Below are 15,805 nucleotides of genomic sequence, written 5' to 3' on the forward strand. Positions count from 1 at the left end.
TCGTTTGTTTGCCTTTAGAGTTAAAATTTGAATTCCCCACTTTTTGGGATGAAGTTTCAAATGGGTGCTCTGTACCGTTCTTTTTGTCTCGCGCAGTTGTACTGCTTATTGTTTTCATAGTTCGCTTTCTCTTAAATGTTTTTTCTGTTTAAGATTAATCTGACTAACCTCATACCCTTCTAATTTATCTTTAAGTTCTTTGTGTTTACCACAGTCTTTTTATACCTTTTAGTCTTTACAGTATATACATTTTATTCAACTTGATAGTATTTCATTGTTGTTATTATGGTTGTCCATTATTTATTATTATTATTATTAAGTTGTTCGTTGGTTATTTAATGTATCATTTATTGTTTAGTGTTAGTTTGTGAAATGTACTGTCAATGTTTTATGTTTTTATTAAGCATGCATTTGTTTTGTATAAACACTGATTGGACGGATATTAGCACATTGTGAGATTCCCATAGGCCGAAATATGATTAGTCTCTGGTACTTGAACAGTGCCTGGGAATCCTAAGATCAACCCCCTGAAGAAGTGTCGCTCTGACACAAAATGCGTTGCGGTGTGGTCATACACAGCGACGTAAGATCCGTAACGACGGACTACGGAAGCTGCCATCTGCGTATACTCACGAGGACAACAATTGAAGTGCCGGTCCGGCTTGTTAATTTCATCACCAAGGCTGGAAGCCTTCTTTTCCCTTATAATAACTAGGTCTTTGGCGTGGAGCTTCAGTGATTTGAGGCCCGATCCTCAGTGGTGCTGCGGATGATGGGGATCAATGTGATCCACCTTTATTTTATGTAAGTTGTACATGTTCTAATTGTGCATATACATTGTATTTCATTTGACTAATTTTGTCTTTGTTCTTTCTCCTTTGCGCCCTTTTTTTGTATATTAGTATTAACAAGGCTATGCCTTTCATTGTGTTATATTGATTTATTAGTCAGATATATTTTTGGTTTGCTATGAACCAAAAGAGTGGATGCAACATTGTTGCACATGCTACCTATAAATTTCAATTTCCTTACAGCTCTCCCAAGTTTTCTGTTGCAGTATTATAAGCTTGTTCAATACATGTTTACTTTGTATCCTGTGAGTTTAACTTTTATCTACAGGATACTAGACCTCTTTCCCAACAAGATTAATTTGGAATGCTTTATACTTGCAGGTGTGAAATGCGAGCAGTGGTCTGAGGAGGCTTCGATAGTTTTCAGAAATCACGTGGAGAAGAAACCTCTTGTTGCACTTATACAAGCAGTTTACGAAAGCAACAATCCTTGGGATCGTAAAGTTGTTGCATACATTGTGGACACGTCATTACCAGACACTGACTTATGGGTTCATGATCTCATGTCAGAATATCTTATTGAGCTATCGAAGGCTTAAATAGTGTCAATTCCAGAAACATGACTGTTTAGCAGAAGCAATAACTGAATATGTAGCAAGATTTTTTAGATGTTAACCTGTTCTACACCGTTCTAAATTGATGGACGTAATAAGGTTTGAAAATCTGAAACTTGTTTTCTGTGACCGATATTTAACAGAACAAATTTGTTTACATTGTTTAAAAGAGTTGATTTTCCGGAAATTTGCACTTTGTTTAATAATGTAGCTGTAAAATGTAATTCTGCCTTTTCAGCCCAACACTAATTAGTTGAACAATAAATGCAGAGAAAAAAATTACTTTGCTCGGCTTCTTTATCTTTATTTATTTTTTTATGTTTGAGCTGTTCATAGGTTCTCATCAACATTCCTGTTATGATTAGTGTACATCTTTTGCTTAGTTGAAATATAATTTAAAACTGAGAAAATACACAGTTAGTTACTAGGGCAGGCATGTGTGATTCCTTCTGCGTTCACGGGCCATATTTACCAAGGAGTGCTATTCCACAAAGTGCATTCTGGTGCCGGAAAGTATCTTATGTAATAGCACCACTTAGTAAATATGAGCCATACACCAGTGATCACCAGCAGGAGTCTTCCAGTGCAGTCTTTTTCACTGAAGTAGTAATATAATATTCATCATCCTTAATCCACCCAATGCTAATGAGCTGTTGCTTGCATTTAGTGTTTCTTTTACAACAGTTACATTGATGTCTCTGAACAGCCTCCTATTATGTATTGAAAACATTCTAGTAGTTCTAGAATAGCACCAGCTTGACTAGAAAAACCTCCTGTTGGCCGGTATAAAAAAAATAACGAAGATGAGAAAAGTGATCACTACAGAGTAGTTGACACCATCTTGCCTTTATGTATAAATGTCATGATTGACACCAACTTTACCAGCACATTTATATTTCTGGGTACTCGACTGAACAGAACAAGTTGCAAAATAAATTGTGATTTATTTCCTTAATAGACAAACACACGACAACCTTAGAATACACTTAATAATTACACTTACTGGGATAGTGAACAGGATAAATTGTCCAGTGAACGAAAAGCACATAAATAGTGCCCCTTTAAATTGCAGTCCATTTGCAAAGGGGCACAAGGTGCCAGGCCCATAAGTCCGTGTAAAATGAAATGTTAATTCTGGAATCCCCAGGGCTAACGAAATCCTGAAGCAGGGCTAGTTTCCTTGTTATGATGTTTTTAACCCCTTGCGTTCTGGATTCGCAGCCACTGTACTTAGATCTTATCCGCTTGAAGAAATCAGGTAACAACCACACATGAATGAGGGTTACAGGCCTCTTTTAGGACAGGGGCCCTTGGAGTTTTTCATTAGCCACATCCCATTGTCAAGGAATTAGCTTCCTCCTATCAGAGCCTGCCCTGTAACGTGGGAAAATCCTAGGGCCAGCCCGGGTAGCTCTGAGCATGCTCAGTGAGCAGTTTGGTAGCACTGCTGAGTAAAAAAGGGTCTCTCGTTTCTGGGGACGCAACGTCTGGAGTTTGGTCCCAAGGTGTGAAAAATCCAGTTTGAGTAACAGGATCTGCTACTCAGAAACATCCCAATTAAGGCACACTTTAAGACTGGGGTCTTTCATCCCCCCCCACATGTGCCTAGACCCACTAGTTCCACTTGTCTTACAGTTATATTTTTAATGTGTGCTTGTGGGGTTACACTGAGGCTGCACACCAAAAATCAGGGTGCTGGCTCACGCCGTTCCTGCGTTAGCAGTCTTAATGGAACGGCTCCTGTTTTCAGCACTGCAGGTAGCGACTAGCCGGCAAAAAGGGGACAACAATGCATAGAAGGGAAAATGGTACATGGGAACAGCATATTAAATTAACCTCTTCGCCCCCAATTTAGGATTAACCAGCCGAGCATACTGCCTTAATACGCTGATTAATCCTATTATCGTCACAATAAATATGACATGAGACGTCACCCTGTACGATATAATTATATTGTTGGTCACTGAGCACATAAGCGCCAATCGTACTGGCAATATTGTCCATTATTGCTTATGTTTATATAACTTGACGCTTAATTATAGTGCCTACAGTTACACTCGATATTTCTTCTTGCTACTACGGTGTAGGATGTTTGGCCGCGACCAAAACGTCGGCGAGACACTTCCCGTAATGTTTGTTCCTGTGCCCAACTACCTTCAGCTGTGCACCTGACTCAACAACCCAGGTATGCCACACCCGGCTGCCCGCTCCGACAACTGCATGTTTAAATGTCCTGTGCGGGACCACTTCACTGCTTATAGGCGGCCCCCGGCGCATCATCTTTAAATGTCCCGCGAGACATTTAGGGATGGCACGTCGGAGCGGTCTGTCAAGGCAGTGTGGCGGTCCCGCACGGGTCATTTAAACATGCAGTTGTCAGAGCAACAGACCTGACTTGGCTTGTTGAGTCCGGTGCGCGGCAGGCAGTCGGGCGAAGGAGTGGACATCGTGATAAAGTGTCCCCGCGGCGTTTTGGTCACGGCCAAACATCCTACACCGTAGTAGCAAGAAAAAAGCCTATCAGGAAGCCTATCGCTGGTACCGGGGGTACGGAGGAGCCCTGCAATGGCCCTTACTCATCACAGATGATCATACCCTGAGGCTGTCTTCAATGGAACTGTGATCCACTATATGCACAACTGATACCGGACCCGTTCTTCTGATGGTGATGCCAATTCACAGATTCTCTCAAATTAATGTTTTTTTTAATATCCATAGTGTGCACGCGTGTGGGTGTGCACGTACACAACTGTACACATGTACACAGCTGTACAAACAATAGTATTCCTAGACCAGTAGGAGATATTGATCATTACAACAAAAAGATGTAATGTACAGAATAGCACCGCATTGCAAAGGGAGGCAGGCATGGTTATAGTAAAAAATATATATTTATTTAATGTAGGTACATCACCACAAAGGAGGTATAAGAACCCTCCTACAAGTTTTGCACCTATTGGGTGCTTTATCAAGGAGTATAAAGCTGTCAAAAGCACATCATTATATACTACATAGATCAATTTTCATATTTTACTCAAAAAAAACACAATGAACATGCGCAATCAGGCGCATCAGCAGAACCAACCAAATACAAGCCCTGAGAAGGGCAAGGGGCACATAGCTATGCATGGAGAGACTGGAGCCAAAAAAAACACAATTACGGCATGATGCCATATTCGCGCTCTCACCACTGCGCGCGCACACGCACACACTGACGTCACCATGTATGCGCAATCAAGCGCATGTGCAAGCCCAACCAAATGTATAGCTACACATGGATAAACAAGTCAATGGACTTGTCATGACGCCAGATGCGCACGCATCATTGCAAACCTTCACTCTGCTCCGTGAATACCGGAGTAGGGGAAAATAGTATGGCAAACAGCTGCTGGATGTCATAGCAATGCAAAAACACAGACTATTGGACATCTCCAAGACACACAAACAGGTGAGACATAGGGCTGTCTGGTCAAACCTCCCAATTTCATAATATAATAATTTCATATGAGCGAGGTAGTGCCAAGCAGCCAAAACATGAATATACTATGAAAAAAAATATTTACAAAAATTCTATCACTCATTTCAAATCCTAATAAAGTTGATCATGTCATGATATGTTGTCTGAATCTATCTATCTATATATATATAAAACTGAAAATGTTGTTTGTGAGTCCCTGTAGACCATTTGATTGGTCCGTCGGTCCGCCCGCTCTCATTGGCCGGTGTCTTGCTGCTGGGGGGGGCTTAACTGAGACGTGTGAGTATTTGCACACACCCCCCCCATAGCTCAATTTTTGACCCGCCACCAGCTCTGTTTTTGCTCCCCCCAGCTCTGTTTTTGCTCCCCCCAGCACTGTTTTTGCTCCCCCCAGCTCTGTTTTTGCTCCCCCCAGCTCTGTTTTTGCTCCCCCAGCTCTGTTTTTGCTCCCCCAGCTTTGTTTTTGCTCCCCCAGCTCTGTTTTTGCCTCCCCCAGCTCTGTTTTTGCCTCCCCCAGCTCCGTTTTTGTCCCCCCAGCTCCGTTTTTGCCCCCCAGCTCAGTTTATGCCCCCCAGCTCTGTTTATGCCCCCCAGCTCTGTTTATGCCCCCCCCTGCTTCGTTTTTGCCCCCCCCAGCTTTTTTTGCCTCCTCTGACACACACAGTGACACCCCCCTCTTCCCACCCCCTGCCTTCCCACCCCCTGCCTTCCCACCCCCTGCCTTCCCCCCGCGCCTGCCTTCCCCCCGCGCCTGCCTTCCCCCCCTGCCTTCTCCTCACCCCTGCCTTCTCCCCCCTGCCCCTGCCTTCTCCCCCCCCCGCCCTTGTCTTCTCCCCCCCGCCCCTGCCTTCTCCCCCCCTGCCCCTGCCTTCTCCCCCCCTGCCCCTGCCTTCTCCCCCCGCCCCTGCCTTCTCCCCACCCCTGCATTCTCCCCCCTGCCCCTGCCTTCACCCCCCCACCCCTGCCTCCACCCCCCCCACCCCTGCCTTCCCCCCCGCCCCTGCCTTCCCCCCCGCCCCTGCCTTCCCCCCCGCCCATGCCTTGCCTCCTGCCTCCTGCCCCTGCCTCCCCCCCACCCCTAGCTTCCACGCCCCTGCCCCTGCCTTTCACCTTCCCACCCCTGCCTTTCACCCACCCGCCTCCCGCCCCTCACCCAACCGCCGCCATCCCACCCGACCTTCACCCACCCGCCTCCCGCCCCTGCCTTTCACCCTCCCGACGCCCGCCCTCCCCTGCCTTTCACCTAACCGGCGCCCGCCCTCCCCTGCCTTTCACCCGTCCGCCCTAACGGCCCTGCCTTTCACCCATCATCCGCCCGCCCTTGCCTTTCACCCGCCCCTGCCTTACGCCCTCCCGCCCCTGCCTTTCACCCACCTGCCTCACCTCCGCCTTTCACCCACCCGCTGCCTGCCCCTGGCTTTCACCCGCCCTTCCCGCCTTGCCTTTCACCCGGCCGCCCTACCGCCTCTGCCTTTCACCCACCCGCCTCACGCAGTCCCGCCGCCCTCCCGCCTCTGCCTTTCACCCACCCGCCTCTCGCACTTCCGCTTCTGCCTTTTACCCGCCCTTCCTTGCCTTTCACCCTCCCGCCCCTGCCTTTCACCCACCCTTCCGCCTCTACCTTTCACCCACCAGCAGCCCGCCCTTCTGCCTCTGCCTTTCACCCACCTTCCGCCCTCCTATCTCTGCCTTTCACCCAAAGCCTCTGCCTTTCACCCACCTGCCGATCGCCCTTCTGCTTCTGCCTTTCACTCACCCGCCCTTGCCTTTCACCCTCCCGCCCTTCTGCCTCAGCCTTTCACCCACCCGACACACTCGACACACACCTGCCGCCTCCCGCCCCTACTCACCGACATCACTGACCAGCCGCCGCTGCACCCACTCACCACCCACCTGGCGCCTCACACCCACCCGACACACTCACATCCCTACGCACCGACATCACTGACCAGCCACCGCCCGCACTCACCAGACACCCGCCGCCTCACACCTGCTCACACCCTAGTAGGACACACAACTCACATTTTTACATCGCTTATGTCACTTATGTCACCAAAATATAAATTGTACTGTGGTGTGTTTACAATAAACCATTTTTAAACAACATCGTATTACGTTTTCTTCCATGTTTCTTTTCAACATCATTTTATAACCTTTCCACCAAATAGTCAACCTAATGTTCCCCTATTTATAAATAATACTACTTATTACGGATTTACATCCCGGGCAACGCCGGGTATATCAGCTAGTTATTAATAAAGAATAAGGAAAGAAAAGGGGGAGAGAGGAAAGGAATGGGGGGGTGGGGCGGGGGACGACAAAGTTTGAATGGTTCTAAGTAAGGTTGTGAACTGAAAACATATGGAATGAACATCCTACCTTGATGCATGACCTAAATCTAATACAAATTCCTCAAACTAAATTTGAAGATTATAGACATATTATAATTTGTTATAATTAGTACATATGAGAACTAGCTCACAAAATGGCTTAAATTCCATTCAACATTTAGTCTGCAGGGAGAACGGGTCTTTAGCATAAATATCCAATAAGCCTCCCTGCGGTCCAGGAGGTTTAGTTTGTCTCCTCGTTCTTTCAAGTTTACTCTTTCAATGCCCAGAAATGAAAAATTGCCAACAGTATTCCACCATGACTGCATTTTGTGAAGTGTTTTGACCCTGGATGGGAAAGATCTTGTTTTTTTATAAGTCTAAGATTTTCCATAATTCTAATTTTTAACGTTCTTGTGGTTCTCCCACATAGCATTTTCTACATCCGCATGTCAAAAGATAGATCACATATTGCTTGTCACAATTTCTGAAACTTTTTTATTTTATAATTTTTATGTGAATTGAATGCAAAAAATTCGATGCTGGTTTCATATATTGGCATATTCTGCACCCCCCACCTTTTATACGATCTGTTAGTACTAAATGCCGATACTCCGGTTTTGGGGGTGCAAATATAGCTAGATGATACATAAGATGCAACTGTTTTTGCTCGTCTGTAAACAAATCTGGGACCCAATTCAACACATTTTCTCAAGTTGGTCCATTCGTAAAAGTTCCCAATGTTTATGAAAAATATGTTTTACTTGGTTGCTCATTGTCCACAATCTCCATGTCTCCATATTTCCATTTGTCACTTTTTCTGTTACCATTTATGTTGGTGGAATTATAATTAGTCTTATATCTGTTTGTCTTGTTACTATTAGATCTTATTCCCCTACAAGAGTTCCCTCTTTGATTCCCAAACAAAGATCTTCTGTCAAGGACTAAGACCTCTTCTAAAGCCATCTGTAACACCTTTGGAGGAAGTGGTGACTCAACTTCAAAGACTGTCAGATGAAATCGTCCTGGGTGGAACAATTCCTCATCAGTTTGAGGAATTGGCTTTTTGGTATGCCCTTAATGACAGCCTGAGGGTGACAGCTGTCCACCCTAAGGAATACATTCCTCTAATTAGGCTTTCTAAATACATCTGTTTGGATATTTTGATTCATGTCCAAATATAAAAGAAGGTCCAGATAGTGAATGTGATGGTGATTATAGTTATAATTAAACTTTAGATTATAATCATTGTGATTAATGTAATTGAAGAAAGGGTGAAGTGTGGCTAGGTCACATAACCAAATCAAAATTAAGTCATCAATAAACCTTTTATAAAAAAATAATGTGCTCTCTAAATATATTAGTGCTCCCAAAAATGAATTGTTTCCCACCACCCCATAAACAAATTTTCTGGAGCAAAGCTAGTCCCCATTACAGTACCCTGCCTGCAACTAAAATTTGTGATCAAACAAAAAATAATTGTGTGAGTAAAAATAAAATTGCATCTAAAATATAAGCAATGTTCAATTGAGGGCTATCTGGACCTTCCAAAAAGTTGTGGACAGCTGCTGGACCCTGATCATGCTTCATGATGTAAGACAGGGAGGTCACACAGAGTGTGACCCAAATAGATTTTTCCCCCCCATTTGATATCATTGAGATGGCTAAGTAAATCCCCTAAATCCAGAATTAACGATGGGAGACCTCTGACAAAGGGTTGTAAATAAGAGTCGGTTTGTCACAATACATCATCTCCCAAAGATCCAATACAAGACACTATTGGCCGACCAGGTGGGTTGACCAATGTCTTGTGGATCTTTGGGGGGTGATGGAAAATAGGGATGACTGGACATGGGTTGATAAGGAATTTTTATTTCTTCCTTAGTCACAACATTTGAAATTTTGCTAAATTCAATCAATTCCAAAAAGGAGTTCCAATAGGCACCCGTGGGGTCACCTGGTAGCTCAGAGTATGTGGAAACATTCCCAAGTTGTCGATAAGCCTCCTTCAGGTAGCTTGCCTTACTCTGAACTACCACTGCACCCCCTTTTATCTATGTTCTTAATTACTAGGGAGGTGTTATCCTGTTGTGTTTTTAATTGCTAGTCTTTGTCTATTCAAGTTGTCGTGGACAAAGTAAGAGAGCGCGAAACCTTGAGACTACAAGCGTAAATCCCTTACGACTAGATTTTCAAAAATGGTCAAATGACCTTTAGCTTGCTATGGATAGAAAACAGATTTTCCCTTCAGGTTAGATCTCCAATCAATAAAAGTAGAGATTAGAGAGGCCGGAGGGTCAAAATGTATTTCCTCCCATAAGTCATCCATATCTTGGATAGTATATAAATCTTGAACGATACATAATCTATCTTGATTTGTGTGGATGTCTGTATTATCAAGTTGAGGGATAACATTAACACTGACCTCAGACACATTATTGATGTTATTCTCAGATTCTTCTCTCGGGGTTGCAGATTTCTGAAAGAAAGATTTTAGGGTCAACTTCCTCACAAATTTATGGACATCAATTGCCATAGTAAATAGATCAAATTCCATTGTTGGGGCATATTTTAACCCTTTGTTCAAAAGAGCAAGCTCTGATGGTGAAAGTTCTTCACCTGAGATGTTAATTACATTTGAGCAATCCTCCAAAAGAAAGAGACTTTTAGTGGGCATCCTGCCCAGTCTCTCTCTTTCCTCTCCTGGTTCTTTTGGGGGTTTTTTGTTGTTGAAAAAGGGGAAAGTTTTTTTGTTGTTGTTTCTTAGAGACTTGAATTCTTGGAGAAAAGAATCTGGTTTAGTTTTATATCCCCAGGAAGTATGACCCTCCTTGTCTCATAGTTACATAGTAGATGAGGTTGAAAAAATACTTCCGTCCATCAAGTTCAACCGATGCTTAATTTAGACAACAGATATTTTATCATATATCTATACTTATTAATCCAGAGGAAGGCAAACAAAAAAAACCAGCGTCACATCATCCAATGATATCTCATAAGGGGAAAAATTAAATTCCTTCCTGACTCCAAGAATTGGCAATCGGATTAATCCCTGGATCAACATCCTTCCCATGTATACTTATTTGGTATATCCCTGTTTACCTTTCCTATCTAAAAAAATGTCCAACCTTTTTTTGAAAAAATCTATTGTATCTGCCATCATTATATATTTTCTTTAACTTTGCATGCAATGTCTTGTATATAATGTATACCTTGTTCATTTATGTAACTGTATTTGTAACCATGTATTATTTTGTTTTACTCTGTGCCCAGGACATACTTGAAAACGAGAGGTAACTCTCAATGTATTACTTCCTGGTAAAATATTTTATAAATAAATAAATCACAGTCTCCATGGGTAATGAATTCCACATTTTAACTGCCCCTACTGTAAAGAGTCATTTCCTTTGTTGCTGGTGAAATTTCATTTCCTTTCCTCCAACCTTAAGGGATGCCCCTGTGTCCTTTGTACTGCCCTTGGGATGAATAGTTCTTTTGAAAGTAGGATTCTGTTTTTTACCACCAGATCATCTTCAACAGGTCAACTTCTCCTTTTTATGGAACTGAGTGTCCATTTTATGTTTTAATAAATTAGTTTAATTGTTTTTTCAGCCTTGATTGTTTGTGTTACATGTTATGTGTTGTTAAAGTTATTTGTCAGTTAGTGATGTTAGTCTGAGCTATATGGTTGTTTGTATATTTTAACAGTATACACTGTGAAAGCTGTGAAAATGTTACAACAAAACATTGTTATCAAATGAGTTTATTCAGAGTGCACACAGTGGAGACAGCTTCAAAACAAAAAGCTCTCTCCCAGAGAATACGGTATGAGATACATTTATACCCTGAAAACTAAAGCTCCACCCCTTTATGGGAGGGCTTGCGCGTCACTAAATATGACATCATTTTGTAATACATAACAATACTAAAACTGATGTAAGTTTGTAATACATAACAAATGATGTAAATGTGCGTCAACTAAAATGACAATCTTGTAATACATAACAAAAATGAAATGATACATACATTCTTTAAGGTGTTGAATGTGAAAAATGATTTTTATCTCTGAGTCCACCAGACACTCGAATGCTGAGAAGTCGGTTCTAATTCTGATCTCACTTCTCAAGACTTTACCTGGCACTTAGATGTGAGAAGTCTTCTCTAATTCTAATCTCACTCATCAAAGCTGTATGCCCCCGCCCTCCTTCTGCAGCTGGGCTGGCCAGAGTTTGTAAACACTGAGAGCGAAACATCTTTTAACCCACAATAACTTTCATGCAGCTTTCATACAGACAGAAGACAAAATGGATGACACAAACACAGCACATTACAACATAAATGACAGAACATACAGAACACCTACAAGCTCAAATTGAACCCCCAAAATACCCACAACATATATATAAGCATATAAGTTTCACAGAGGAGTGCTACTGAGCATGGCAATATATATTTAAAACCAGAGACATAACATAAAACACAGACAAAGCTCAGTGCACATCCAGAAAAACTTATATACGGTACAGTGCCTAAATATACATGTATAAATAACTAATAAATAAAATGGTCTTTTAGTTTAACATTTTGGCCAAATTGTTGTAAGCCCTTGAGCCAAACTTCACGGCAGACCACGTTTCAAGGGTCCCTACACTAATATAAATTCTTAATAACCTGTGCATTGCCAGGAAGTCAATTTGGCCAAAATGTTAAACTAAAAGACCATTTTATTTATTAGTTATTTATACATGTATATTTAGGCACTGTACCGTATATAAATTTTTCTGGATGTGCACCGAGCTTTGTCTGTGTTTTATGTTATGTCTCTGGTTTTAAATATATATTGCCATGCTCAGTAGCACTCCTCTGTGAAACTTATATGCTTATATATATGTTGTGGGTATTTTGGGGGTTCAATTTGAGCTTGTAGGTGTTCTGTATGTTTTATAATTCTTGTGCAGCTAGTCTTGGCTGTTTTGGAGGGTGGCAACCTCATATCCAATTGAAGCTCACTCCCTCCTACATTTAAATGGTTAAAAGCTCACTCCATGGCATCTCCAACTATCAGGGGAACTTGCCTGCATGCAGTGTGATTGTGACAAATCTATTACAGAGTGCTTTTCCTGGTAATGTACAGGTTAATAAAAGCTTCAATCAGACTTAGAACTTTTGCAACTTATATTGACAGATTTATTATAAATCATTCTTCCTGGCAATGCACAGGTTATTAAGAATTTATATTAGTGTAGGGACCCTTGAAACGTGGTCTGCCGTGAAGTTTGGCTCAAGGGCTTACAACAATTTGGCCAAAATGTTAAACTAAAAGACCATTTTATTTATTAGTTATTTATACATGTATATTTAGGCACTGTACCGTATATAAGTTTTTCTGGATGTGCACTGAGCTTTGTCTGTGTTTTATGTTATGTCTCTGGTTTTAAACATAAATGACAGACAAGGACTAGAACAATAACAAGATGGCTGATAAAAATAGAAGTATGAAGACGGTCAGCGCAAAACTCATGGACCTCACGATGTTGATGGATCAGGATGAAGTTGAATAAAAATGGAATAAGAAATGGAATAAAGCACAGTATTAATGCATATCATCCACATGTGCGGAGGATGGGAGGGGGGGGTGGGGGTGTGTGGGTGGAGGATGGGAGTGGAATTCCACTAAATACAATCAATGAAACATAGACATATAGTTTCAATGACTCACACGGGCTTGTGTGAGACTTCGCCCTCAACGCAGACTGTAGTTTGGTAAGTGCAGACTCCTACGATGGAGTCACAGTAAACATAAAACTCACACGGCCTAATGTGAGTTCTTGCCCTCAGAGGGTGATGTCAGCCTGTATAGGTGATGTGGGATCGTCACAGCAAACAATCTCCCAATAGGTGTGGTGTGTGAGTGGCTCCTCTCCCCGTTGCCCAAAGACCAAAAATGTGTGCAAAACCAGGGTTAGCAATATAACAAGTCTTTATTGGTAACAGGTGAAATATGGACATAAACAAGCATGGCCGTTATAAAAACATAAACGTAATAAAACAAGGTGGACAAAATGAATAAACAGAAAGCACACTCACACTTAAAAGCAACTCTTGTTGCCCAGCATCAGCCGTGCGGCTTGATCCTGCAAGATCTCCTCCTCCGTTGGTGTTCTCACTGGCGCGTCCGGCAGTGGAACAGGAAGGGAAGATCTAACCGGATGTCCTGCGGTGGCTGGGTCCCTCTCTCAATGAGCTCCGGCAGGGAACAACGCGTTTCGCAGTAAGCTTCGTCAGGTAAAAATAGTCAGACAAAATGGCTGCTTTGACCCTAATGCTGTTTACGTCAGACACCCTAATGTCTCAATTTCGTAAACACTATGATATCACATATCACGGGCGTTATCTACGGAGCCACCAAGTCGATCCGGATGAATGGGACTTGACCACCATAAGGAGTTTAACCCCTACCAGTACATCTGGACATTCACTTTACTTTATCTTGCAAAGCGCCGGTCTGTATTTGTTTTCATTGTGAATTATATAATACATATAACATGTCCTGACTAAATTTACAGTTTAACATAGTATTCGTATTTTCGTATTATCTATGTTGGACCATTTCTTGAGTACAAATGTACTAGATCATCTTGTCCATAAAAATGACAATTGCCAGTTATTCATATGGCGAATATGGTACAGTTAATTTATATTTGCATTATTGCCATCAGATTCTGTCATTTTTAAAGATATATGTTCAGGTTAATCTAATGGTCAAGAAATGACCAAAGATTGGTTGAGCAGCAACCCAGTGGAAAAGCACACTCAACTCACCGGGTATTTACAAAAATAAAAAAGATGTCTTGGGTCACATATTAAAAAAACAAAAGGAACTTCCGGTGACGTCACCCGGCATGGACGGCTGTTAGAGGAGCTCCTGAAACCCGCGGGTTAAAAAGCGCAAAAACCCCTATTTAAACTCAAAATTTTCGGACGAAATTAGTCCCTCCGGATAGACAAACAGAAGGGGAATGTCAAAATCGAAAAAAGCGAATAACCAGCCTGTTTCTAAATTTTTTACACCGTCTCAACGAGGGAAGGATAGCACTATGAATCCCCAAGATGGCGGCGGACCGCATGGCGCTACCTCCCAATCCGGGAAAAAGACCCAGCCCAGCGAAAAAACCCCTACAAGCCCAGAACACACAATAACCAGGGCATACTTGGAGGAACTGATGGCTGGCATGGCTGCTACGCTTAAAACTTCCTTCCAAACGGAATTGCGAGCTGCAGTAAGCGATATTAGGAGAGAAATATCAGGGCTGACAGAAAAGACCACGACCCTGGAGAACAAGCTCTCCGAATCCCTACAAAGACAGGGAGAGGCAGAAGAAGAGATCAGTCGCCTAGGTGAAGAAATCTCCCTCCTCAAGGAGGGCATGGAGGAACAGGAAAATCGTGACCGGCGGCAGAACATTCGTGTGAGGAATGTTCCAGAGTCGGTCACGCAGGAACAGATCCGGCCTTACCTCCTGGAGCTCTTCAATATGGTCTGCGGGGAGCTGGAAGAAAAGGAGTTAGAAATGGACAGAGCCCATCGTGCGCTGGGACCCAAGTCTGATGATCCAAAACGAAGAAGGGACATCATAATAAAAATGCACAAATATACTTCCAAAGAAAAAATCATCTCAGCATGCCGAGACATGGGAGAAATAACATTTCAAAATGAGACCTTACAAGTCTACAATGACTTGTCAAAAGCAACAAGAGACCGCAGACGGGAGTTAAAGCCGCTGACTAACTTGCTCCGTGAGAAGGGAATACTGTACAGATGGGGCTTCCCGTTTAAGATCTCGGTGAACAGAAATGGAAAGTTCCTGTCCCTGAAGTACCCCGCGGACATGGCTCCTTTTGCAAAGGCCTTGGGCCTAACTCCTCCACAAGGATGGCTACCAGACAACCCGTCACCTAATGAAGCTGCAGGAGACCCGCCTCGGATATCGGAGAGGATCGCGGCCCAGCACTCCAGGGACAAGCAGTAACAGCCGCCACCGCACTCAAACAACACCCCCCCCCCTCCCTATGTGATCCCGAGGAAAAGGGGAGACCCACAGCCACATTGGAAGACACCCCATCGGACCGGAGCAGTACCTTGAGAGGAGCCGCCGACTTCCCGACCGAGACAACTCTGGACACCGCTCCCCACGCTGAACCACGTGTCACCTGCTCCCGCGAGAGGACCGGAGCTGATCCCGCCGGCTGCTTTAAAATCCTGGTGCACACCCGGCCCGATCAGATGGAGCAGGAGCGCGGTCTCCCCAATCCCAATACGATGGGAGGGCCGGGCCCTTGGCCTTGCACTGCTGGACCCCGACCTCCAGTCTTTCTGGTGGCCCCGCGGTGGTATGTGCCCCCCCCCCCTCTCTCAGGCCAGCTACCCCGAGTTTGCGGGATGGTTTTTCTTCTTTTTTCCCTCTTTTATTGGCGTATGGAGGGGGGGAGGGTATGGCCCATCGGCGGGTGGGCCCGAACCGACGGGGAGCACACCGGCTCAGGCGACGAAGGACAACTATGGCCCAGGGGATCCGGTCCACTCGAGTTGAC

General features: G+C 43.5%; 1 protein-coding gene across 12 annotated transcripts in view; it reads left to right on the forward strand.

The window, feature by feature from the left end:
- Positions 1-10,818, forward strand: part of TDRD7 (tudor domain containing 7) — a 172,127-nt gene extending 161,309 nt beyond the window's left edge. For 11 of the 12 annotated variants that reach the window (XM_075603095.1, XM_075603078.1, XM_075603096.1 and 8 more), the window contains one exon: positions 1,173-1,687. In XM_075603095.1, coding sequence (XP_075459210.1) covers positions 1,173-1,390 — 218 coding nt within the window. In that variant the 3' untranslated portion in view covers positions 1,391-1,687. Of the gene's footprint in view, positions 1-1,172; positions 1,688-8,097 lie in introns of those variants that run through there. The other variant, XM_075603106.1, reaches the window with a different exon arrangement.
- Positions 10,819-15,805: the final 4,987 nt, after the last annotated feature.

The sequence above is a fragment of the Ascaphus truei genome, chromosome 1, assembly GCF_040206685.1.
Source record: "Ascaphus truei isolate aAscTru1 chromosome 1, aAscTru1.hap1, whole genome shotgun sequence".
NCBI classification, from domain to species: Eukaryota; Metazoa; Chordata; class Amphibia; order Anura; family Ascaphidae; genus Ascaphus; species Ascaphus truei.